A 25,920-nucleotide genomic window follows, 5' to 3' on the forward strand; every position below is an offset into this window, starting at 1 on the left:
ACCAGCTCCACCCCCACCTCCACCCTGCCTTGGTAAAACAGGCTGTCTCAAACCTTGCTGATAGTAAAATTTTCGGGAAGGCAGCTTGGCAAATCATTAAACACCTGCACGTCTGGTCACCTAGCAATTCTACCTCTGAAACTTGACCCTAAGTACATAATTACGTCAGTGTACAAATGCTGCACTGTGTGAAATAGGTAAGGGAGGAGGGGCACCCAGCCTAAAGTGTCCCAGCAAAAGGGCATTGGCTAAATTAACTACGACACAGCCATGTAAAGTGAGACTGCAGAAATCAATGTATGTCTTGATAAGGAAAGATGGTGTTGAGGGGTCGGTTTCTAATGGCATGACATTCTATTTCTTTGTTCTATTCCCATGTATGCCAATCTGGAAAATTTTTAGCAAGGAGTTGGGAAGTCTCGTCTCCGGTTGGATGGGCAGGATTATGGGTGTTTTTAAATCCTTTTGCTTGTTGGTCTTTTACATTTTTCTTTTTTTTTTGGGGGGTGGGGGTGTAGTCATGGGGAAACATTGAATTTGCAGTAAGTAAATAAAACATTTCATTTTGGAAAACTAAATTTGTAGTAGGGATTTTGCTAAATTCGTGGGGAACCTCCAGGACTCCCTGTATTTCTAAGCTCTTTTCTTCCCGCTCCTTTAAGAAGCCTTTCCCGCTGACGTCCCACAGTCCTCTGCACTTTCTCCATTGTAGCATTAACCACTCTTCGCTGTTTTGTAACAATGGTGCTTTTAAGTTCTTTGCTACTCTTCCTATCAAAAGGCAGATTGTCCGTGACCTCCCCTTGAATGTGGGGAGTAACAGGGATTCTTCCCAGTGGGCCATAAAAGGCACTGGAATTGGGGTTAAGATAAGAACTTCCGCTGCCGAGCGCAGGGAAGCCCACAGCCCGGGCCTCTCTGCTCTTCTGTACTCTGGTGTTCCCATCATGAGGTCGAGGCTTGTGGGGTTCTGTCTATCACCCCACCAGCCTGGGAGTTCCTTAGGGCAGGGTTGAGCAGACTCAGCCACCCTGAAGGCATCTTCTCCCTGAACTCAGCTAGCTAGGGGGATGTCTGCTTTCTGGACTCAGCCTGCCAAGGTGAGGATGGGTCCTAGGCTGTGAGTTGGGAAGGCAGGGTTCCTACCTGGCTTAGCCCTGCCAGACCATTTGACCCTCAGCAAGCCTTGTTGCCGCCTTGTGCCTCAGTTTCCCTCTGAAAATAAGGAGGACAGTGCAGGTGACTCCCATAGGCCTGTCCAGGTTACAGAATGGAAGAGGACAGTCTGGAGAATGGAGAGGATACAGATGTCATCTTCTGGCAGCAGTTTGAGGATGTCCCAGGCTGGGGGCCATTTGCAGTGTTGGGAATTCCCACAGCCATGACCTTTTGACCTTACACCTGTCCAGGCCAGCATGCCATGTGGCCCCAGGCCAGGCCTCCACCCCCACAGGTGCCCACTCCTGCTCAACATCCCTAGAGGTGACCCAGGATCCAGAAGAGGCCCCTGGCAGCAGCATGACACCAGTGCTGCTCAGAGCCCCCAAGGCCTTTCTTCTACCAGCCTGTCCATCCACTTCCGTGAAAGCCATAGTTGCCGCTGCTCCTGCCACCATCAAGTCCTACAGTAGTGAAAATGTTCTCCCTTTCAACAAGAACGATATTTATTGTGTTCTGATTACAAAAGTGTTGGTAGAAAAGAATTCTGGGAAAACCCAGAATTTTGGAAACCCCAGTGCCTGGAATACTGAGCAGCACATACTAAAGAATTGTCAAACGAATGAATGAACTTAAGGTAGAAAACAGTGTACGGTTAAGGGCGTGGACTCTGGAGCCAGATGGTCTCAGTTTGAACCCTGACTTGCCCACGGGGTGACCTTGGGCACTCCGTGACTCAGTTTCCCCATCTGAAGTTCTGCTCAGCCAAAGGGCCACAGAGCAGGAGGTCAGAGATCAGGAAGAGAGAGGGATCAGGGCAGTTCTCTCCTGCTCCCTCGCTTTGCATCTCAGCTCTGGTGGTGGCTGTGTCCCTCCTGAATCCCTCACCAGGTCTCCCGCCCTCACTGGGCTTGGATAACCAACTCCTTTCGTTGCTCTTCAAGACTAAGGATGCTAGTTTCTGTGGCTTCAATATCCTTAGCCAGTTTCCTTAAGCCTGTCCCCCAGCTCTACAAACAGCCCCTTCGTTAGAATCCCTCGAAACATCTGAGCTGGATTGTTTTCCTGCTTGACCCGGATTGGCACAACTAACATTTCTTCTGCATTATTGATCTTTTGTTGCAAATGCCTTCCTCTTGTGGAGAGATCTGATTTCTTTCCCAAGGTCTGGATAGGTCTTATGGGGTACAATGGACTGAGAAGGAAGGAGAAAACTAAAAATACACAGCAAGTCATGCTCTGCCACCAAAGGAGTCTCCGTGAAGAGGTGACATCGGGAAAAATCTTGAAAATCACATGGAGGTTTTGCAGAGGAGAGAGCGAAGGACAGTCCAGGGGGCGGGAGCAGCATGTGCTAAAACACAGAGCTATCAAATGGGAAGGACTGGCAGCAAGGAAACCTGGGTTCTTGTGTAGGTTCCACTCCTGATGGACTGTGTGACACGGGGCAAACCACGCCCCTCTCTGATCCTCACTTTCCCACCAAATACAAATGAACGTGTTAGACCAGGACAGTGTTTCTCACATCATCCAGGGGCCTTGTTTATTTATCTATTTATACATTTATTTTTATTGAGATATAATTGACGTATAAATTGAAAGTGTGCGAGGTGATGATGAGGTGCATTTATATATTGCAATATGATGACCACCGTAGTGATGGCTGGCACCTCTAGCATGTCACACAATTATCATTTCGTTTTTGTGGTGGGAACAAGTAAGCTCTAGTCTCTTAGCAACTTTGAAATGTATAATGCAGTATTGTCTCTAACCACTCTGCTGTGCATTAGAGCATCAGGACTTATTAATCTAATAGTTCTAAGTTGGTCCCCTTAAGCAACATCTGAATTCCTCCACCCACCCTCAGCCTCTGATCATTATCACCCTACTTTGATTTTATGAGTTTGGTTTTTGTAGATTCCACATATAAGTGAGATCATACAGTACTTGTCTTTCTCTGTCTGACTTATTTCACTTAACATAATGCCTTCACATTTCACCCATGTTATTACTAATGGCAGGATCTCCTTTCTCATGGCTGAATAATATTCCATTGTATACATGTACCCCAATTTTTGGATGTGGAGATAAGGGAACCCTGGTATACCATTGGTGGGAATCGAAATCGATGTGGCCACGATGGAAATGGTATGGAGATTCCTCCAAAAATTGAAAACAGAACTACCATTGATCCAGCAATTCCACTTCTGGGTATATACCCAAAGGAAATGAAAACAGGATATTGAAGAGATCTCTGCACTCCGATGTTCATTGAAGCATTACTCACAGCAGCCAAGATATAGAAACAACGTTAAGTGTCCATCAGGGCATGAATGGATAAAGATGTTGTGGGGTGTGTGTGTGTATATCCCAGGGGTCTTATTAAAATGCAATTCTGATTCATCAGGTTCCTTTAGGGGCCGAGAATCTGCATTTCTAGCGAGCTCCCAGGTGGTGCCGATGTTGGACTGTGCTTTGAAAACAAGGACAAAAGGAGCTTCAAGTTCACTCCAAGCTCCGCAAGTTTCTAACTCTGTTCATTTTTATTCTCAGTGCACTTCTCCAGGGCACACTCCTGAGATCATCAGTTCTTGCTGGAAGAGAACGATGCTATACGAAGACCAGCACTGCTGGATCCCGTAGGGTACTTTGTATTTGAGGGTTTGACGTTGATGGCAGTCCCCTCTCCCAGCCCCATCACCTGTAGTTAAACACACACACACACACACACACACACACACACAAGCCCGATGGCATGTCAATTTACAGAAGAAAAATAGTCATGTTCGTGATGATCCAGTGGGGTTTGAAGATTGTGTCACCTACTTGCGATGCTAGGCATTCCCCTGGAGCAGGGCTGGCCATATGGATACACAGCCCTTCACCCCAGGGGGACTCTCAGGAACCTGAGAATCCTGCCATCGCTCCCTCCCCACCTCCTTGGCCTCTGCAGTTGGCAGCATCTCATATCCCAGCACTAACCTCATTTCGTTGCGTTTTGATAGCTTTGGTGCCCCAAGGAGCGTCTGTTCACATGAAAATTTCTCAGCAAGGAAAGATTCTTTAATATTTTCCCAGAGCTCATTTCATTGGATTCTTTCCCTGGAATTCCACAGGGCCCTTGCTTTTATAGAAGGGGAAACTGAGACCTAGAGGGGGAGACGGACTGGTCCAAGTCACACTGTAAGTTCAGCACTGAACCCAGATTTCTGGCCAGGCTGCAGTTCTGATTCTTGGGGCCAGGCCCATCCAGGCAGGCAGCCCTGGATCATACTTTGAGAATGACCGACATAGTGGCTTTGAGTCACTCACACGTGAATTCAAACCCTAGATTTTGAAAATAAATATGTATTGAGCACCTATTGTATGCCAAGCATTATGGAGAAGAACTGGGTTTAATAATGTACTGTGTTTCCCCGAAAATAAGACCTAGTCAGATCATCAGTTCTAATGAGTCTTTTGGAGCAAACATTAATATGAGACCTAGTTTTATTTTACTATAATGTAAGACTGGGTATAATATAACATAATATAATATAATATAATATAATATAATATAATATAATTAATTTTTGCTCCAAAAGACGCATTAGAGCTGATGGTCCAGCTAGGTCTTATTTTCAGGGAAACACAGTCTAGAGCTAACTTTGATTACGATTTGTCAGGTGCTGTACCACAGGTTTCACATATATCTGATTCTCATAACAACAGGTACTATTATCCTCACTTTACAGATGAGAAAGTAGAAGCCCAGAGAGTTAATTACCCAAAGTCACACAGCTGGTAAATAGCAGAGCTGGGATTTGAACTCGAGGTGCCGGGGAGCACAGCCCATGCTCCTGCCCAGGATGCCACAGCCTCTTAATGACATGCTGACTCTTCCCAACAACCTGATGCCAAAGACAAAGGCAAGGTTTCTGTCTCTAATTTTCAGAGGAAGAAACAGAGAACCAGGGAGGTTAAGTAACGCCTGGGAAGTTGTGCAGCTCCTGGGGGACTGGGTTGACCATGGAAACCAGGCCCAGGTAACGCCACAGCCCAGGCTCTGAACACTGAGCTGAGTGACTTCGGGCAGCCTATGTCACCTCCCTAAACCTCAGACTCCTCAGCTGGAAAATGGGGGCCCCTCTTCTACCTTTGGGGGTGTCATGAGGATTGAATGAGGTGAAAAGCACGAAGAGATTGGCCCAGGGCAGGGGCCCTCGTGACCATTAACAGGATGTGGCAAAATGGTGAACACAGGGATTGTTTCCTCATGACCCACCCCCTCGTCTCTCCACATAGGGTACCCCTTCATCCTATTTAATGTCACCATTTCCAAAAGGAACCCCAAGCTTCACCCAGAAGGGAAGCTGCCTAAATGGTGAGCTTTGAGCTGGTCTGGAGCGGGCAATTCTTTTTGTTTTTTAACAGCTTTATCGACATGTATCTCAGATACCATAACATTCACCCATTTAAAGTGTACAGTTCAGTGGTTTTTACTATATTCACAGAATTGTGCAACTATCCACACAGTCTAATTTTAGAACACTTTAAACAACCCCCCACCCCAAAGAAACCTCATACACACCAGCAGCCATGTGGAGCAGGCAATGCTTAGCCTGAAGGGTGAAACCACTCACATAGTGGTTTCTAGGCAGCCTGGCAGATAATTTGGATTGTCTTGGGGAATGCTCCTCACATCACACCTCTAAACAACTGCCTATTTCTCAGCCATTAGAGAGAGGTCCCCAGGGCACAGTGTGTTCCACTCAGCAGTCTTTAGCCACAAGAAATATTGCACTTTTTTCCTACAGAGGGGGGCAGGGGCCGTCTGAATGTTTGGGAGGGGGCCAGCTATGTCCAAAGAGCATGGTGGGAGAGGAGGTGAGGGTGGGGGAAGGCAGAGTTGTTTCCTTGTACTTATCTGCTCTGCTCCCGCCTCCAGTCAGAAGGGTCTTTTTAAAATGTGAATTGGATTGTGTTATCCTCCTGCTCAAAACTCTCCAACGGCTTCCTTTATTTATTTTTTTTGGAACAAAATCCAGAGTCCTATAGAGTCTTTAAGACCCAGCCTCATCCCATGGTATACTTCCACTCACTGTCTTCCTTCTAGTCTCACTGGCTGGTTTTCTGTTCCTACTTAGAGCCCCTACTAGACAAGTAGAAAGAGGTACATCCTCTGGGTGGACAAATTAGAGAAAGGATTTTGTTCCCTCAGCCTTGTGCGTTTTTACAGTGCACAACCTATGCAACTGAACATAGCTGTCCTACCTTAAACATGCCAAGCGCCAAACATACAAGATTTTGACACCTGGGAGGAGTGGAAAGAGCATGGGCTCTGATGGCAGAGAGGGTGGGAATCCCAGGTCTGCCACTTGCCAGCTGTGTGATTCGGAGAGAGTGATCCAATCTAGAAGGATTGAACCCTTCCTACCTTGGGGATGGAGCGTGCTGAGGGATTCAATGAAATCATTCATGGGCTATGCTTGATCAATGTTCCTCTCCTCCCCTGTGTGGCCCCCAGAGCCTCTACCTCCATTTAATAGAGAATTGATGATGTTTGCAGACACATGTACATTTTTCTTTAAAAACAAAAAGTTTTAAATACCTTGTATATATCTGCTTTTTATCATCACAAATGCTTCTCTCCATTGTTACTATCACCAACCTGGATGAAGTCAGAATGACAACAACAGATTCCTAATTTGTGCCCACTTTTTTCCACTCTTGCCTCTCCGATGCTTTCAAAAGTCACAACAAAGCATTTTAAACACTAAATCACTCTGCTGCCAGCCTCAAACTCTTCCTCATCCCTCTGGTCTCAGACCAAATGTCAACAGCTCAAAGGGGCCTTCCAGGAGTACACAATCAATTTGAAGTAAAATGCTATTAGGACCCATCTCATGGCCTGAGATAGCCATACCTCAAGTCCCACGGCAGGAAATGTCCCAAAGCCCTGGACGAAACTCTCCAAGGGCCCAAGGACCGTCTGGCCTGGTTATCTGGCTTCTACCCCAGCTTGGAGAGTCATGGGGAAGTGCTAACTGCAGCTGAGGATGTGACTGACTGAAAACTCCAATGGCTTCTGTCCCCTGGCCCAGTGTTCTGCGTTGGGCCCAATGGCTGGACAGGAGAGGAGAGCATAGATTAAGGGAACCATCACTCTGGAGCCCAAGCGTGGGTCAGGGGAAACATGCTGTGCAGGATTGCATTCAACAGTGACACCTTGTGGCAGTGGAAGGAACAACAGGACTAAGTAAACCCCAAGCACTCTTGGGCCGCCAACAAAGGTGTGTGAGGGCTGAGGAGAATAATTAGAGAAATAAAGAGGCATCCGTATTTGTGTTGTACACTGGTCCTACAGGCCATGCTGGGTATGGCCAGTGAATGAATGAATGGACATAAAACAAGAAACAATACCATCACACAGAATTTCACAGGAAAATAAAAAACAGGGTTTTTGGTTATTTTTTTTTGGTGAAGCACCCAGAGAAATATTGTGGGTACAATTAAAATGCAATTTTTGGAGGAAATATCCGTGCGGGCTTAGCCTTTGAAAGACGCTTATAATCCCGAAAATATACACCGCACACATTTCTAAGGGACAGGGAAATGTTCTCGTGTTTATAGATCCTTTCTAAACCTGAGTTCAGAGAAGTTTGCAAGGATCTCTAGGTCAAGAGCTAGAGAGGGATGCCTGAAGAAAGGTGGCCTGTGCCCCACGGGTCCGTCCGGAACGGGTGCTGACAGCCTCTTGGCTCAGTGTGGCTGACAGTTCCCAGTCCCCATGGTGACCTCAGCCGTAGTGAACATCCGCTCCGAACAGCAAGAAATCCTAGGGAGAGAGGGGAATGCTGTCATCAGCTAGAAGTGCACCCCTTGTGAGTGTGAGGCTGCTGGGTTCTCCGAAGGAAACTTGGGAGTCTGCCTGTTGGAAAGGAGAAAGCAGAGTGGGGCCTCTCTGCTGACAGAAAGGCAGGAGTGAATGGGGGGCCCGCCAGGTCTCGCCTCTGGGGTCTGCGCATCCGTGGCTGCCAACACCTGTGAATCTGTCGGCAGTTTCCCTGGCAGCTGTTTCCTTCTCAGACATGGAAACCCCGGGGCAGCTCTGGAGGCCTTCATTTATCATCCCAGCCACATGGCAGCTCAAGGGAGTCCTCGCTCCAGTCAAGGCTGCAAAACCACCTCTGTTGGTCTTCGTGCCCTTCACTTAGAATTTTCAGGAATGAAAAAATTAAAGTGTGCCACGGGCGTTTTTAAATTTTTTTTAAGGATGAACTTGGTAAAATGTGGGGAACATAGGGGTCGTGTTTCCTCTGCTCTCTCAACTAAGTTTCTAGTCTCTTAGCCCCATTAGTTCCCTGGTCTAGAGAACTGGGGATTGAACGGACGTTGGGAGGAAGAGAGAGCGAAGAATTGGGGTGAAAGCGGTTTCCCATCAAGGCCATGAGTCTGTCAGGAAAGCCATTGACCAAGGTAAGGAATGCAACAGGAGGTGAAAGTTTTGTTGCAGAGTGATTGGCTTCGTTGGGACATGCTGGGTTTCAGGGGCCTCAGGGTGGAGGCACTGAGGAAGCTTGCAGATACATAAGTCTGGCGTGCAGAAGAAACTGGAAACGGAGCTGAGGCACGGGGTGGCACAAAGGTGGCTGTTAAGATTGAGTTGGTGGGGGTTGCCTGATGTCTCAGTTGGTTAGAGTGTGAGCTGTGAACAACAGGGTTGCCAGCTCAATTCCCACATCGGCCAGTGAGCTGTGCCCTCAAAAACTAGATGGAAGACAACGAGCTGCCGCTGAGCCTCAGGAGGGGCAGGAGGGTGGCTCAGATGGTTAGAATGCGAGCTCTCAACAAGGTTGCTGGTTCAATTCCCACATGGGATGGTGGGCTGTGCTCCCTGCAACTGAAAATTGAAAACGGCAACTGGACTTAGAGCTGAGCTACATCCTCCACAACTAGATTGAAGGACAACAACTTAGAGCTGATGGGACCTGGAGAAACACACTGTTCCCCAATATTCCCCAATAAAATATTTTAAAAAATAGACCGAGTTGATGGAAGTGCCCAAGGAAAGCCTGCAGTGGGGAAAGGCAGAGGCCTGGGCAGAAACCCTAGGGGAATTCCCTCAGGGAAGGAAGGGGAAGGAGGAAGGCCAAGGAAAGCCTGTAGTGGGGGAAGGCAGAGGCCTGGGCAGAAACCCTGGGGGAATTCCCTGGGGAAGGAAAGGGAAGCAGCAAAGGAGAGATTGCAAAAATATGGAGAGAGAGTGGCTGGAAAACAGGGCGGGGGTTCTTTGAAGCTAAGAGAAGAAATCTCCCAAGGACGGGGTAAATAGTGTCTAATGCTTTTGGAGGTCGGGCTGGGGGGAAGTCAGGAGGAGGCCATCCATTCTGGTATCTAAATTGGCCAGATGCTGACCACGCTTTATACGCCACGGGCCTCTAAGAACACTGGATGCAAAGGAAGGCATGCAACACACGTGTCAATATTTAAACGCAGGCACCTTGGAAAAGTGGCTCTGGCCACCCAGCAAGCTCCTTTTTTACCAAGTTTTATGTGGGAATGATGCAGCCAACGGTTAAAAGCAGGAACCTGGCTTTGGATCTGGGCTTTAATGGCTGGATCGTATTTCTAAGTCTTAGTCTTCCTTCTCTGTTTACTGAGAGTCCCCACCTTTCACGGGTAGTTGCAAGGGTAGAAAGCACTTGACATGAGGCTGGCATAGAGAAAGCTTTCAGCAGCAGGTTGCTGTGTGGTGGCAGATTTGGTGAAAAGAGACCTTTGGTACTTACTTGGTGAGACTGAAGCAGCAGGTTGAGGAGCTGGATGTGGGCAGGCAGAGGGAGAGGGAAGCCTTTCTGCAGCCTCTCTGCAATGGAGGTTGAGGTAAGGATCAGGGTAGGAGAAGGCAGCGGGAGCCCAAGAGAGCCTGAACCAGTTTGCCCAGCTCTGGATGGGGATTGACATGGATATGCAGGCCTGAAAAGAAGCCTCCCCTGGAGTCTCCCACCTTGTTCTCCACCAGGGTCCAGAGACCCGGGACCCCTGCTTTTCTGCCCCATCACCCCAACTCACATCCAGGACCTGGGTAGGAGTCTTGCCCGTGACTGCCCTCCTGAGGGTGATGGATGGCACTGCTGGTAGACACCAGGCCTTAGTGACCCGGGCAGCCGCTCACAGGGGTATGGACAGCCCATGGACTTGTGATTGGGGGTACCTACTTGTGTGCACTTGAAGCACCTCAATGTTGGGATGAAACCAGAGATGGGCAGTGGCCAGGGCCCAGCTCCTCCCATATCACCACATTCTGAACTGGAACTCCAGAGAATTCTAAATTCAACCCTGGTCTCCTGGGTCATTATGAAGCTACATTTGTTAAGGTGGGAGGATGTCTTAATCTATATAATAATTTGTTGTCTTAATTTACCATGTCTAAATATTTTAGTTACACATTATTTGGGTCTCTATGTGTACCATTGCTCCTGATTCTGCAAAGTTAGGGGCAGGCTGCCTGGAGCCTTTCCAGTGTGGCGAGCATAAGCCCTTAGCCAAGCGCCTACTTCCCTGGCCCTCCTCCCAGAGTTGAAAAAAAGACTGAGGGCTCTGGCTTCAGAAGTGGGATCAAACCCAAGCTCCATCTCTCATCTGCTCTGTGACCTGGAATAAGTCTTAACTTCTCTGATCTCCCATGAAAATTGAAGATATTAATAATCCCCCATCTCACGGGGCTATCACAAGGATTGGATGGGCGTAAGGATTGGTAGGAACTCCACCCAGGTGGGGTCCCTTTTCTCCATTCCTTTTCTGGGTCAGAGGCCATTTGAGGTCATTTGAGGTGAATATCCCTCAGCCCCCACAACTGGGGCCAGGTATTAGAGGGCTCTAGGAATTGACCCCCTGACTTCCCGTAGGACTAAAAATCAATCGTTTCTCCAAAGCTCCTTACCGTTAACCTTGGGAAGCACAACAGAGGGCATCACATGATTCATGATGGTCTGCAGCAATTCAACCTAGAAATCAGGAGGACGGGACCCACGTCAGGGCACTGAGGCATCTGTAGTCTTCCGTCACCCTCCCTCCCATGTGGGGCAACCTGCCAGATGGAAAACCGCTGAGAGACGGACCCAAGCGATGACGTGAAAACCTTGCGGCCCGATCAAGTTCACAGAAATGATCTCTTTTGCCCTAAGGGTTCCAGATACAAACCAAGTTCTAGACTATAAGGAACAAGGCAGAGGTAAGGAAGGTCAGCAGAGAGTGAAATGTGAAAAACCTTTGTGTAATCTCATTATCTCACACTGTGGCCTAGAGGGCAAATTGGTTCAACTTCTCTGAGGGCTATTCAGCAATGTTCATCAAAAGCCTTAAAAATGTGTGTGCCTGGTGGGCTGCAAACCCTCCTCTAAGGCATTTATCTTAAGGAAATGATGAAGGGTGTGGGCAGAAACTTAGATGCTCACCGGAGTAATAAATATAACCAAAACAAGAAATTAAAAGCAACCTACATGTCCAACACTTGGGGAATCATCTGCGGGACAGGGTGGCATTTTGATACTAGGAAATACTATGCGGCAGTTATAAATGACACTGTAGTAATATACTTATCATCACTGAGATATTCATGACATATTTTTGAGTATGGAAAAGCGGGCTGTAGAAACCACATGATTCCATTTTGTCATTATATATGCGTAGCAAAAGGTCAGGAAGGATATCCTCCGAATTATTAACTAAGTGGTAAAAATAGGAAATGGTTTTTATTTTCTCTATTTTGCAAATGTGTAGCTTCTGATTGTTCTACAATGTGTATGTTTTGCTTTTGCAATAATAAAAAAGTTCAACAATAACGTAACACCCTCAAGAGGATTGACTGCTATGGTGACATTTACAACCTGGAAATGTGTACATGTTTGTTCCTGGAACAATCATTTCCTTCCCTAGGCTGTAATTCTCTGGGCTCATCAAATGTGGTGTCTTTCTAGAAACTTAAATTTTTTACTTTCTGCAGAAGTAGAAGTTAGTTACCCACTGAGTCAAGCTACCAAGAGAGCCTTGGCAACCGTAAATCCATGAAAATACGGGGAGGCTTCTTTGTGTCCTTGTGTTTGCTGTAATCTCATCAAATGGAAATGGCTGGCTGGGTTTCCATTAGATTTGGAGGAAACATTCGGATGGTCTGATTTTGGGGTTGGGTAGATTACAAGGTATCCACTAGGTGGGAATCCTGGGGGACATTTCAGAGATCCAAGGAAATGTCCTCCAGGGGTTCAACAAGAACCCCTGGAAGGTTCAGGCCACATGTAGTAAAACTGTAGACAGAATCAGCATGCTGCGACTCCTCATGAAAGTCACGGGGCAAAACTCATTCAGGTCATCTGTTGAAGAGCATCTGAGCTGCTATTTAGTGGGCAACCCGCAACCAGTGCCCTCCTTGGGTAAGGGAGGCAGGGGTGAGTCTACTTAATGACGGGCAGTGATCCCGGGTAGCGCAGTCATCCACCTGGGCTGGCAAGATACTTGCTTGTTTCCCTCCCACCTGCCCTTCTCCATCTCAGTAAGTGACTCTGCTATTCATGCCATTGCTCAAGACAAAACTTATTCTTCATTGCCCTTTCCCTCACCACACACATCAGGTCTCTCACCAAGTTCTGTCTAATACTATGTCCAACATACTGTATGTGCCCAATCCGCCATCCTTCTCCTTCTTCCTGGCCTAATCCCAGCCCCCATCCTCTCTCAGAGGAAAATGCACCCACCTCCCCGCTGATTCACGTGGTTTAACTCTTGTTCCCCATAATCCATTCTCCTAAACCGAGCCAGGGGCATCTTTCATAAAGGTATAAATCAGATCTTGTCACTCCCTGCATGAAACGGTTCACTGCTTTTCACTGCCCTGGGAACACAATCTAGTTTAGTCCAGACGGCCTGGGGTGAGCCATCCCCAGGGCGTTCGCTCCTGCTATTCCCGTTGCAGGTTCCCTCAGCCCAAATATCACCTCTTCAGAGAGGCTTTCCCTGATCACACCATCTAACCCTCAGCCTTCTCATCACTGTCTCTCCCACCCCCATTTTGTTTTTCATACTGTTGATCTCGACTGAAATAATCTTCATTTCTTATTGTCTGTTTCTCTACTATGATGTAAGGCTCCAGAAGGTGTGGTTTGCCTGTCTTCTTCATGAGCATATCCCCACACCTGGAACGGTGTCTGCCACCTACTGGGTACTCAATAAAGTAATTTACGGGTTCATTCAACAAACATTTGTTGAGCAGGTTATCCATACCAGATTGCGCACATTCAATCCCATTTAAACCACACCACACTAACTCAAGTGGAAAAGATTGTCCCTGATTTTGGGGGAAGTTCTGAAAAGGGAAGTGACTTGCCCAAGCAATTCCAGTTCAAGTCTCTGCCCACAAAGCCCCTGCCATCATTATTTCACATGCAAATTATATGCAAATGAACCAGTGGCCTCCTGAAATAATGCCAAGAACAGTCATCTCAAGGTCAGGGGAAGGAAGGAGCCACAAAGGGCCTCAGACTCACCGAGAAGTTGCCGATGTCTGAGTGTTTCAGTTTCAGGAACAGCCTGTAAAAAGGGGTTGGGGAAGCTGAGACCACCATTTGCCTAGCTCATACTAGAGTTTAGTTACCGGCGAGAAGGGGCCCACTCTGCTGGGTGTTGCCTGGTTTTTCCATCCAGTACCCAACCCCCTTCCTCTAGTTATAGCCCCCTGATTTTTCCTTTGGGAAAGTCACCCATTCTCTGCATTGTTAGTGCTGAGTTCTGGGATGGGCTGGCCAAAGGGCAGAGTCCTCCTTCCTTGCCACAGTGATTGCTTCAGGGATGGATGGACCTATGACCTTTGCTGGCCCAATGAGAGTTGGCCCCAGGACTTCTGCCAGAAGGACTGGGAATGAGATGCTATCTTTTCTCCAGGAAAATTAGGGAGCTGCTGGTGATCATTTTTGCCACTAATTGGTGACAGGCTAGTAAGAAATAAAGCCAACATAGGGGATAGCTGAGCCAAGAGATGGAGTCAGAGTTCCAAAGATATCATTTAATCACCTGTATCCACCCTTGCCTGAAACCCTCTGACTTTTCAATTACCTGAGCCAATAAATTATCCCTTCTTTATAGCCTTTATGGCATTTTAACAGTGATCTCAGAAAAAGAGGGAAATAAATGTTGCTTATTGAATCCGTATCATTCACCTCGTTGAGTGCTTTAGCCCAATGAATTCCTTTAAGACCTCAAGAGGCAAGGACCATACCACTCCCAAGTTACAGAGGAGAAAACTGACACTCAGAGAGGTCAAGCAACCTGTCCAAGGTCACGCAGCTAACAATTAGCAAAGCAACATTTCAAACAGATCTTCCTGATGCAAAAGCTCTTGTCTCCAATACCCTACAAAGCTTGAAAACTCACAAAACTTGCTCTTGTTCACCACTAGGGAGCCCCAGGACTCCTGCCCTATGGATTCTCAACCCCCACCCCTGTATACTTCAGAAAGTCTGTGCGCAGCTATAACCCAGCTGTATCCTCTCCGGCTCCTCTGCTTGAGAGGCCCACGGGTGTTTCAAGCAAAATTAAATCCACATGTTTCCAAAGCAGTAACACTTGTCAACATGATGCCACAGGAAATGAGCAGCATGTAAACCTCAGGAGCCAATGTCAAGATTGAGAAGGACAGCTCTGTGCCAGGGAGAAGGTGGGTGTGGGCAGGAATGTGGATCAAGGCTCAATTTAAACAGTGTGAACGTGATTAAGAGGTAGATTCCAGGTCTCAGTGTTGAAGTTATCACATCTACTCTTTCCAAGTGGCTCCCTCTCTCTCTTTTGTCTATCACCTTCTCTCTGTCTCTCCCTCTTCCTTGCTTTTGTGTCTGTCTTTCTCTGACAGGCTCCCTCTTAATGCGTCTCTCCATCTGTCTGTCTCTTACTCTCACTCTTTCTCTGTCTCTCCCCTTCCTCCTTTTCCTTTGTGTTTGTATCTTTCTCTCTGAGTGTCTCTCTGTCTCTCCCCCGCATTTCTTTTTTTCTGTGTATCTCTCTTTCTCTTTCCCTCTTGCTGACTGAACACTTATTTTATCCCTTGAAGTGTTCCAAACATTTAGACACATATTAATACTTCATTTCATCCTCACGATGATGCTGTTGGCAAAGAACAATTTTGGGGCTTAGTTTAGAGCCAGGGACCCTGAAATTTGGAGGGTTTGGTGCTTGCCAAGGCGAGCTGTGCTTCAAATGCAGGCAGCCTCAACGTCAGAGCCCAACTCCTAACCACAACTTGCTCTGCTGGAATTCAAACCCAGGCACATGGATCCCAGAGTCTCCCAGCAGGAGAGGGCTGACGAAGTCCCAAGGATGGGGGTGAAGAAATTGAAGTGGGTTTTCCAAGTGCCACGGAAGGTCGGGGACGTGGGGTGGCTGAGGATTGCTGTGGTTCAGTGTGGAATGAAATCATCAGCGGGCACTGTGCAGCCACAAGTGGGCCTGGGATGGAGGGGTTTCCTGGGACGCAGGACTTGCAGGGCAAAACCGGGACACTCTGGGTAAACTGAGATGGTTGGTCACCCTATGATGTGAGGCCTTGGGCAAGTCACCATCTCTGAGCATTAGTTTTACTGTCTTCAAAATGGGGATATTGTGCCCTCTGCACACTGTTTGAAGCTTACATGTGAAGGGGGAACAGGAAAGCAATGACACAGTGCTTGGCACATCGTAAGGTCCACGGACACTAAGAATGAATGGGTCGCCCCTTCCTCCCGTCCCCAAGGGCCCACTTACTTGTCCACGCTGAGCTCTCCGACAAGCCTGTCGGACTTGACACCAACCTCCACAGAAACGTTCGTAGTCTGCAAAGCAACAGCCTAAGAGGTGAAGTCCTGACCCAGGGGATTGGGGGCTGTGGAAGGCCTTCCAGACTAGAGGATCAGCTTCAGAGAGGCCGTCAGAGGAGCCCACACTCCCAGGTCACACCCACAGAAACCCAGGAGGAAGGGACTCTTCCTTGCTCCATGCTTGTGGATGAGTCCTGGACTGTTGACCAAAAACTATCTTCTCCCGGCTTCCAAGACTGTTTCAAGTTCCCAGGCTACTCCTGAGCTATGCGAGCTAGACTGCAGGGCTGGAATCCAGGCCAGCCCTAGTCTCACAGCCACGCATTCAGCAAATATTTACTGAGTCAGAAAACCGGGGTTTCCAGCTCAGCTTTCCTGCCTGCTGTCTGTGTGACCTTGGCTGACCCCCTGAGAACCTATTTAATCTGCGAAGCAGAGAAAAGGGGTCTCAGTTCGAGACTGGGCAGATCTGCCTGAGGCCTGTGAGTGCTTCCTGGTGGGGAGAGAGTCTGGCCCTCACTCCCAGTGGTGGGACTGGGTGCCACCAAATGTTCGTGGAGTGACAGAGGGATCCGCTGAATGAATGCACAAATCAACAATGGAATAAAAACTTGAATAAGTGAAGGATTAAAAACACAAATGAAGGAATACACCTAGATATGTGTGGATGAATAAATGAATGAATGAACAATCATGTGCAAAGGAATGCTCAATTGAGCAGAGGTAGAAGTGAATGAATAAATGAATAATAGTGCCCCTATGCACCAGAAAAGATCTAGCATAGTTCAAGTTATGAGTCATTGAATAAATTCATAATTGATGAATAGATGAACAACACACAAATGCATAATTGAATGACCAAAGATCTGAGTGAATGAATCAGAAACAGTACCCATATTTAAAGCCAATGTTGGAATAAATAATCGAATGGATGAATTCCTGTCGGAGCCCGAAGCAGTTAGTATGTCGCAGGCCCTAGAGCCAGCCACATAGTCTGGGTTTGAATCTGGGCAGGAGTCACACTGGTCGCCTGACTCCAAGGGCAGTGCTCACAACCCTGTCCAGAGCTCCCCATCTGCCTACACCCGGGAACAGCTTACCATGCCAAGCAGGAAGAGAGGGGCCAAGGAGGAGTTCGGGAGGACAGCAAAGGCCTGGGCCTCCACAGCAGGGGTGAGGGCAAGGCCAGCGGGAGACACGGTGAGGTATGGCGGGGAGGACGCCCAGATGAACAGCTGCACCATCATGTCAGGGAACATCTTGGCCACCTGCACGCCCCCGTGGGGACAGCCAACAAAAGGGATGATTTTATTGAATTGTTTTATCTTGTCCTGGCCCCACATAAACACCTCCAATGTCTTCCCATCGTTTTTTGACTAAATCTAAAGACTGCATGATCTGGCAGCTGGTGCCCTGCCAGACTCACTCCACACGCCTAATGCCAGCCACATGGGACCCCTGTTCTTTAAATACGACCTGCTGTCCTCCTAAGACTCTTTGCACTCTCTGTTTTCTCTCCCTGAATGCTTGTCCTTCCATTCTTCCCTAGCTTGGCTTTTTCCCTTCCCTCGGGTCTTAGTGCGAATGTTACTTCCTCAGAAAGCAGTGGTGGCTTTTCAAGGAGAATGAGGAGGGCTTTGGTGGCACCCCATTTTTGCTGACCTCTAATCCTCCCCCAGGTAAACTCACAGTCTGAGTAAAGCTAATGTGATTGCTATGCAAATTAAGCTTCAAGACAGTTCCCTGGCCCCCTTCTCAGTGACACCTTCTCCACACCAGTACCTCCTGTGTAAAAGTTTCTGGAAGTGTCATAACTGGAAAGGTTGTTAAGCACTGAATGTTTGTGTCCCCCCCAAATTCGTATCTTGAAGCCCTATCCCTCGGTGTGGCTGTATTCAGAAATGGGGCCCTGAGGAAGTGATTAAGATTAAATGAAGTCATAAGGCTGGGGCCCTGATTCAGTAGGATTAGTGTCCGTATCAGAAGAGACACCAAAGGGGTCATTCTCTCCATATGTACTCCCAGGAAAGGCCATCTGAGGACAGAGCTAGAAGGCGGCTATCTACCAGCCAGGAAGATAGCCCTCACCAAAAAAACAAATCAGCTGCCACCTTGATCTTGGACTTTTCAGCCTCTAGAACTGAAAAATACTTTCTGTTGTTTAAGCCACCCCGTCTGTGGCATTTGGTTATGGCAGCCTGAACAGGCTGAAATAAAGGCTTTCCTTGGCCTCCTTGCCTAAAGGGACTACATCTCCTAGCGCCCCCAGACTACTTCATGAGCTGACGAAAAGGAAACAGGAGGCCTTTTCTTACCTTGGGTATGAGCACTCCAAAGGATTTGGTCGTCAGTCGGAATTTGGATTCCTTTGGAATCTGTAGCAAGGGAAGAAGAGAAAAGGATTCTGGGGGATTATGTTATAGATTGGGGTGGGCAAATTCCATATGATGGGTGAGAGACTGAATATACAAACACACAATGGCCAGACCACGTATGACAGTGGAACGCTGACCCACAGTTTTTGCAGCAATCAACCCAGAATGGTCAGGACTGGTCAGTGACTGCCAGCTTCCCAATTCTTTTTGCCCTTGAAAAAGTCAAATATGCTCCCAAACTAATCACATAGGATGCCCAGCTTCTATTAACCCACATCCAGCTTCCCCCAAGTCTGTAACGTCCCTAAGCACATCCCTGAAGCCCTCTCTTCCTCACTACAAAGTTTTCCCACCCCTTTGCCTGTCTTTGAGTTTCTGCCAAACGTCACGTGATGGCGGCTGACCCCCTTGCTCTGAAGAGTTCTCATGCGGGTGGTCTTTGTTTATTTCTGCAGGGAACAGGTGGGGATTCAGCATCCCTGAGGTGCCCCTACAGAGAAGGAGAATCTGGCATCTCTTTCAGGAGCAGCATAGGAGGAAACCCACACGGTTGGTGACTGGGTTGGGATCAGGTCATACCTAGACTCTGGAGAGGTTGGTCATCTTCTCATTTTACAGATGGGTAAACTGAGGCCCAGAGCAGGACTCAGCCACGAATATATAGACTGAGACAATGAGGGCGGTGATGATGATGATGATATGATGCTAAGACTGGATTACAGAGCCTGGCATGTGGCAAGTACCCCGTCAATGCTGGCTGTCACTTGTAGTACTCATCGAGTGCTTCCTATCTGCTAAGCCTGGGCTGAGTGCTTTTCATGCATTTATATCTCATTTAATCCTCACTACCCTCCTTTGGAGTAAGATACTGTTCTTCGTGTTTTACACATGAGGAAAGTGAGGTTCGGAGAGGTTGAATAATTGCCTGAAAGGTGACCTAGCTGGAAAAGAGCGGCTGATGTTCGAACTCAGGTCGGGCTGACTCTAGAATCCGGAACTTGATCTCCTCTAGTGTGAACAGACTCAAATCCAGACCATCCCTTGCACTCTGAGTTCTCTTCCCACATCCACCCCCAGCCCGGCCTTACCATGTCGTCCTTGATGGTCAGGTTCAGGACTCCAGCCTGTTGGTACACGAGCCCGGCCGTGTTGAAGAAGTAGTCGGAGATGGCCAGGTACATCATGCGGTCGTGGTCGGTGGGAATGGCCAGTGGCGGCGGGGCAAACGGGGGCGGGCTGCGGTGGGCCAGACTGAAGAACTCCCCCTGGGGGTGGAGGCAACAGAGTGAGACCGGCATCCTTCAGGAATTAGAACTCAGTGTGTCCATTCCAGGGAAAAATAGGCTGACGAGACCAACCATGCGTTCACAGAGGAGAAAGCTACGGCCAGAAGCCATCAAATGCCTCCTGGGTGCTAGTGTCTAAGTGTTCTTCCCGCCAACCCTGTGAGGTAGGTGCGATAGTGTTTGTTTTACAGGAGAGGACACTGAGGCACAGAGGGGTGAACTGACTTGCCCCAGGCCCCTTGGGGGGTAAGTGCCAGGCTGGAATTGAACCCGAGCATTCAACCTTTCCACCTGCTCTGCCTCGATCTTGCCAGGAAGCACGGAAATTCTACTAAAAGAACAACAGTTTCTCTTTGTTTGTTTTTAATCTATCAAATTAACAATCATTTTAAAGAAAGAGGTAAACTCTTCTGTGTTGTGGGTGTTTTTTGAATCCATATTATCCAGTTTTGGGTGAGAGTTTCGTATGCTGCTGGAGAATATAGTTCATATGTATCTGAAGAACAATTTGGCACCATGTTACAAAAGCAAATCATTTATTTAGCTAAAAAAATAATTCTGAGTTATAAAAAAGCACATTGCAGATGGATACATATGGTAGGGTACCATTTATGTAAAATTTAAAGGCCTATAAAACATACTGTGTAAGAATTATTGACAGACATAGATATGGAGTAAAAGTACAAAAACATAGGCAAGAAGGACACACAATGACCTCAGGGGGGTGGGATGGGCAGGTTTGGAGAGGGGGTCCAGGGGGGCCTGAGCTATTTATTTCTATGATGTTTCATTTTTAAAAAATCAGAGGCAACCATGACAGAATGGTAATATTTCTTAAATGTGGGTGGTGGGTATGTGAGAGTGTGTCATAGTTTCCATACTTTTGAATCACTTCATCATTGAAAATGAATAACTGTGACACCCACGTTGTAGATTACCATGTGACTCTTAAAAATAGTAAGATGGACGTGTGTGCCAACCAGGACTCCTCTCTGAGACATATTGTTAGGTGAGAAAAACCAGTGGGAGGAAGAACAGTATGGATCCATTCAGGGAAACAGGTCATCAGGAAAATCTAGATGGTTTTCATGGGCATGTACTCGAATACTTAGAACCAGCAACTGGAAGGTTAACACCCCCAGGGCTGACAGTCATTACTTCTGGGCAGGAACCTGGAGGGGGGTTAGTTCTCAAGGGGTGGGGGGATGGGGCAGGAAACAGGACTTTTTCATCTCTCATTCTTTGGGGACAGTTTTGTATCCTTGAAATCCTTTATTCGGCTGTATTACTTAGATATTTTTTTCTTTTTTTGTTTCTATTTTTTTGACATTCAATATTATTTTATATTCATTTCAGGTGTACAGTAGTTAGGTATTTATATAATTTATGAAGTGATCCCCCGATAAATCTAGTACCCACCAGACACCGTCCATAATTACTGTAATATTATTGACTGTATTTACTTAGATATTTTTTAAAAAGTATACTATTGGTCCAGCAATTCTATTTCTAGGAAATATTCAAGGATGGGCAGGAATCCAGCTACCAGCTCTGCTTACATTTGTGGGGAAAAATGACAAGAGCCCAAATGTCCTAGGAAGGGGCACTGTCCTTATCACAAGCTGTCTATTGATCGACCCAACAGCCAGTAAAAGGGCTACAGGAGGACATCCCGGAAAGGTGCTCACAAGACATAGTTCTGTTTTTAAAAAGTTATAAAACAATATGTCCAACACGACTCATGTAAAAATATGTATGTATTTATGTCTATGTCCACATATGTGGTTTTTCTGTACATTTGTTTCTGTATCTTTTATGCATGTATGGGTATATTTTCCTGTTTTTTGGACTAGACAATGGCTGGAGGGTTGGAGGGATCTAATTTGTGTGTCAATAGTGCATTCTCTGAGTTGTAATATTTGGGTAATCTCTCTGTCTTTCTTTCTTTTCCATCCTTCCTTCCTTCTTCCCTTCATTTCTTCCTTCCTATGTATTTATTTCTCTGCTTCTCTATAGTTTCTACATTTTCTTTTTTACAACACATGTGTTTCAGAACAAACAAGTAAACAATAAATGAACAAGCATCACAAATTGGAGAGGGACTGAATGAGGTACACCCAGAGGGAGTTCAGGGAGTGAGACCTACTCCACCTGGGACAGTCAAGGGAAGGCTGCTGTGGGAGTGACATCTAGCACAGACCCATCTGGATTGTAAGGAGAAGCCAGCAGGTAAAGGAGGGGAAGGGAGGGAGGGCAGTTCAGGCAGAGGGACAGCATAGGACAAAGTCCCTGCTGAGGGAACAAGCTTGATGTATTGAAAAGGTGTCTGGTTGGAAGGTGGTGAATGACGGGGAAGTGGCATGAAATGAAACTTCATCCAATAAACATTTATTGAGCACTTACTATGTGCCAAGCGCAGTTCTAGATGCTGTACACACAGTAAAGAACAAAGCAGTCATAGCCCCTTCTCTTTCCTCCTAGTGAGGGAGACAAACTCGTGATTCTGTCTGTATGTGTTAGTAATAAGTGCTGCTGAGGAAAAAAAAAAAAAGCAGGGTATGCGGGAAGAAGAGGGAGCTAGCTATTCCAGCAACAATGGTCTGAGAAGGCATCTCTAGGGAGAGGATATTTGAGCAGACTTGAAGGAAGGAAGGGAGAGCTTATGTGGATAACTGGGCGAGAGCCTCCTGGGCCAAAGGAGCAGTAAGCGCAAAGGCCCAGGGGAGAGAGCAGGCACAGTGCATTTCAGGAATGGCAGGGAGGCCAGTGTGACTGCAGCAGGGGAAGATGTGGAGAGTGGAGCAGGGGTGGTGATGGTTGAGGACAGAGAGGAAAGGGGTGGGGTCATTGTAAGATTTGTTTCAAATGGGGATGGAAGGCCCCTGGAGTGAGGGCATATGATTCTCAGAGTGAGTCTCACCTTCAGCTGCCCATCCAGGGTCTCAGCTGTGGCTGTAGGGGGTGCCAACAGCGAATAATCGATTCCAGCCACATCATCTATTTTGGCTGTCACTAGAGGGAAAGAAGATGGACCATGAGCTGGCTCCCCATGGCAGTGTCTTTGGGGCCTGGGATGCAGGGTTACCATCCCCTAAAGTTGAATCAAGAACTGCATTGTTAGTTCCATTCACACCTACTCCAGGGAGCCCGCTCCCAGCTCCCTTTAAAGGAAAATGAACACAAACCACACATTCACAGACACCATCTTCCCCCCAGATGAGGCTAAAACACAGTGTCAAGGAGCAGAGAGACCTGGGCTTGAATCGGACTCTATATGACCTTGGACATGTCCTTTTGCTTCTCTGAGCCACTTTTTATCATTTGTAGAATGAGGTAATCACCGTGGCTCACAGGTGCTGGAGGAGTGAATGAGAAGGTGTATGCCCAATGCCCTGCACATGGTAGGGGCTCAACAGCCAGAAGGCTTCGATATTAGCAGTGATAATATCCCAGGCTGAGGCCAGGTTGGCTCAGGTTGGAACAGTTTCTCTATTTCCCAGTAGTAATCAATGAGAATTAAATGAATATTGGCTCCTCCTTTAGCTCCTCCTTCCCACGTTAGAGGCTCAAAAATGGCAACTTGTCCAAGATGGAACAGCTGGTGAGTGACAGAGCTAGGACTCAAAACAACATCTTATTCCTGTCTGATGAGGCCAAACCTTGGACACTGGAACTGCATTGAACATCCCCAGTATTGGCTCTGCCCCGGGAGGGGTTGGGTGGTGCCTGGAGGAAGGTAATGCATTGTCAGTGGGCACGGACTTTATGTGTGCCACGCCAGATTTCCCAGAGAGGGAGTCCAGGTAGCAGTTTGGGGCACAGGTTCTGGAATCAGAAAACCTGAATTTGGAGCCTGCTTCTGCTTCTTACTGGCTTTCTGACCTTGGGCAAGTCACAGCTCCTTTCTGTGCCTCCGTTTCTTCGTGGTAAAGTTGGGAGGCCAAGAGGAGATAATTCTGCTGGGTGCACTCAGCCAGAGCAGTCCTCTCGCACATACTGCAGCTCTTCACAGTTTACCAAGCACTTAGGGATAGAGAGAGTTGTCTCCATTTTAAAGATATGGAAACTGAGGCGCAGGAAGTTGAAATGACGAGCCTCAAATTTGAGGCCAGTTATGTGTGTCTGGCCTCAGAGAGCTAAAGGTATTTGGTTGTTTGGCCCCTACAAGGCTAGGGGAATGAGTGGTTGTGGGCTGCTTTTCCACCTCCTTCTGTACCTGCCACAAGGACCTGGACTACAGGGATCCAATGCTAACTACCATTTGAAAATAATCTGTTCTACCCATTCCCACCCAGATCCAGGCCTGTCTAGAAAATTGCTAACTCCATCAGACTCTCTATCTGCATCCCTCTTCCCCGCTTTATCCTAGCCTCTTCAGTCCCACCCAGCACTCACCTGGCAGTGTCTGGAAATAAGGTTCCAGCTTGGAGGACACAGAATCGGTCACAGCCTTGCAGATCTAGGGAGAACAAAAGAAGTGATCAGTGAGGGCTGCCCGCAGTGGAAAATGTGCGTTGGGAATAATGATCTGGACACATTTTGCTTTCCTGGAATGTTTCCTTGAAAATCATGAAACTAATCAAGTTTCCCTTTTCTTTTCAGCTACCAGGAAGCTCAGAGTCCAACATGCAGCTTAGAAATAGTAACTGTATAGGATTGGGTGACCTGTGTATCTGCCTTTTATTTCCTACTCTAGTGTGGAACTTTCGTAATGGATATTTACGGTTTCTATTATTTAATGTGGGATTTTCTGTTTGCTTGTTTTATCTGTTTGTTTTTGCTGCCTCAGATCCTTTGCAGGATAAAGTGGAGAAAAAAACAAACAGGAGGTTTCAGTGGTCAGCCTTCTCCTATCTGTGTTTCTGGGAGCTAGGTGCAGGCCCTCTGCTCAAGTCTGCGTGGGACCTCTCACCTTTGCTGAGTATGGCCAGAGAAGCCCTCCCTGCCCCTCACATGACTCACAGGGGAACAAGCACAGGTCTGAGACCTGGGTCACATGGTAATTCTGTCACTTTGAAAGTTACTCCACTTCTTTAGAACTCTTTTTTTTTTTTAATCCGTAAAATGGAATGTGGCAGGTTATATATTCCACTCCACTTGCTCTTCTGGACTAGGGTCTTGCTCCACCTCACCAAGAGGTGGAGTCTGTGATTTCTCCCCTAGAATCAGGGTGGGTGTAGTGACTTGCTTTTAACAAAAGAACATGGCAGAAGGGACATTGTGTAACTTCAGAGATAAGATCATAAAAGGCTGTGCAGCTTTCACTTTGTCTCTTGAAAGGCTGCTTCTCTGGTTGCTCCCTCTGGAAACCTAGTGACATGCTGTGAGAAGCACCAGCTCCGTGGAGAGGTCACGGGTAGTTGCTCCTGTCAATAGCCCCACCTGAGCGAGCCTCCAAGTCTTTCCAACCCAGGCACCATAAGCATGAGAGAGGCCCCCTCCAGATGGTTCCAGCCCTGAGCTTTGGGTCTTCCCAGATGAGACCCAGACATTATGGAGCTAAGCTGACCCCACCATGCCTGTTAATTTCCTGATCCACAGAATACGTGAACATTATAAAGTGGTAGGTAGTTGCTTTATGTCACTATAGTTGGGGCTATTTCTTTTGAAGCATAGATAGCTGGCAAACAGGATTAAAATCTCAGGCTTCCCTAACTTGAAGGCATTGGGGCTGGGGACAGCGGGGTCCCTACCTTCCCTCCAAGTGTCACCCCAAGTCTCTTCGCCTCATTAATCCAGCTGAGTCTCTCCAGTCCTTGCCTCTCTCCACTGTTGGCATGGTGGATCACTGTCTCCTAGAAATGCTCCTTCCAGAGTCCCAGGACCAAGGACAGTTCCCACTCTCTTATTCTTCCCGGGACACCCTGATGAGCTCCTCTTTGCTCTTGGATATGGGAGCTCCTCCAGGCTTCCTTCTGGGCTCCCTGCTCCTTCCATTTACAGGCTCCCCCAGAGCCATGTTATGCCATCCCATGGCCCCTGCTATGGTCCATGCAGAGGTCACCGCACCCTTGCTCCCAAGTGCCAAAGAATTAAACCTGCCAGTAACAGCCCCAACCAAAGAGGGCTGAGGGTTGGCGGATAAACATCCCAGCTTCCTTACCCCTTGGGGCAGTTCTGAGGCGTGTGTTCCGGGTTCCGCTGAGACCCGCCCCCAGGACTGCACCCGGTTGCCCACAGCAGTCGCACACTCAGTGTGGCACACCCCTCGCTATGCCTCCTGGATCTCCTCCCAGGAAACTACCTGCACTTGAATCTTTGTCTCAGCACCTGCCTGGG

General features: G+C 47.6%; 1 protein-coding gene across 2 annotated transcripts in view; it reads right to left on the minus strand.

The window, feature by feature from the left end:
• Nucleotides 1–5,622: 5,622 nt before the first annotated feature.
• BPI (bactericidal permeability increasing protein) overlaps nt 5,623–25,920 on the minus strand; it is a 30,467-nt gene continuing 10,169 nt past the window's right edge. The window contains exons 6-15 of one of the 2 annotated variants that reach the window (XM_081034103.1): nt 24,037–24,100; nt 22,562–22,653; nt 19,444–19,620; nt 18,296–18,355; nt 17,081–17,248; nt 15,928–15,995; nt 13,683–13,725; nt 11,084–11,147; nt 9,930–10,006; nt 5,623–7,975 (exon numbers count right to left, since the gene is read on the minus strand). In XM_081034103.1, coding sequence (XP_080890229.1) covers nt 7,937–7,975; nt 9,930–10,006; nt 11,084–11,147; nt 13,683–13,725; nt 15,928–15,995; nt 17,081–17,248; nt 18,296–18,355; nt 19,444–19,620; nt 22,562–22,653; nt 24,037–24,100 — 852 coding nt within the window. In that variant the 3' untranslated portion in view covers nt 5,623–7,936. The remainder of the gene's footprint in view (nt 7,976–9,929; nt 10,007–11,083; nt 11,148–13,682; nt 13,726–15,927; nt 15,996–17,080; nt 17,249–18,295; nt 18,356–19,443; nt 19,621–22,561; nt 22,654–24,036; nt 24,101–25,920) is intronic. The other variant, XR_013992288.1, reaches the window with a different exon arrangement.

This window comes from Rhinolophus hipposideros (assembly GCF_964194185.1).
Source record: "Rhinolophus hipposideros genome assembly, chromosome: 22".
NCBI lineage: Eukaryota > Metazoa > Chordata > Mammalia > Chiroptera > Rhinolophidae > Rhinolophus > Rhinolophus hipposideros.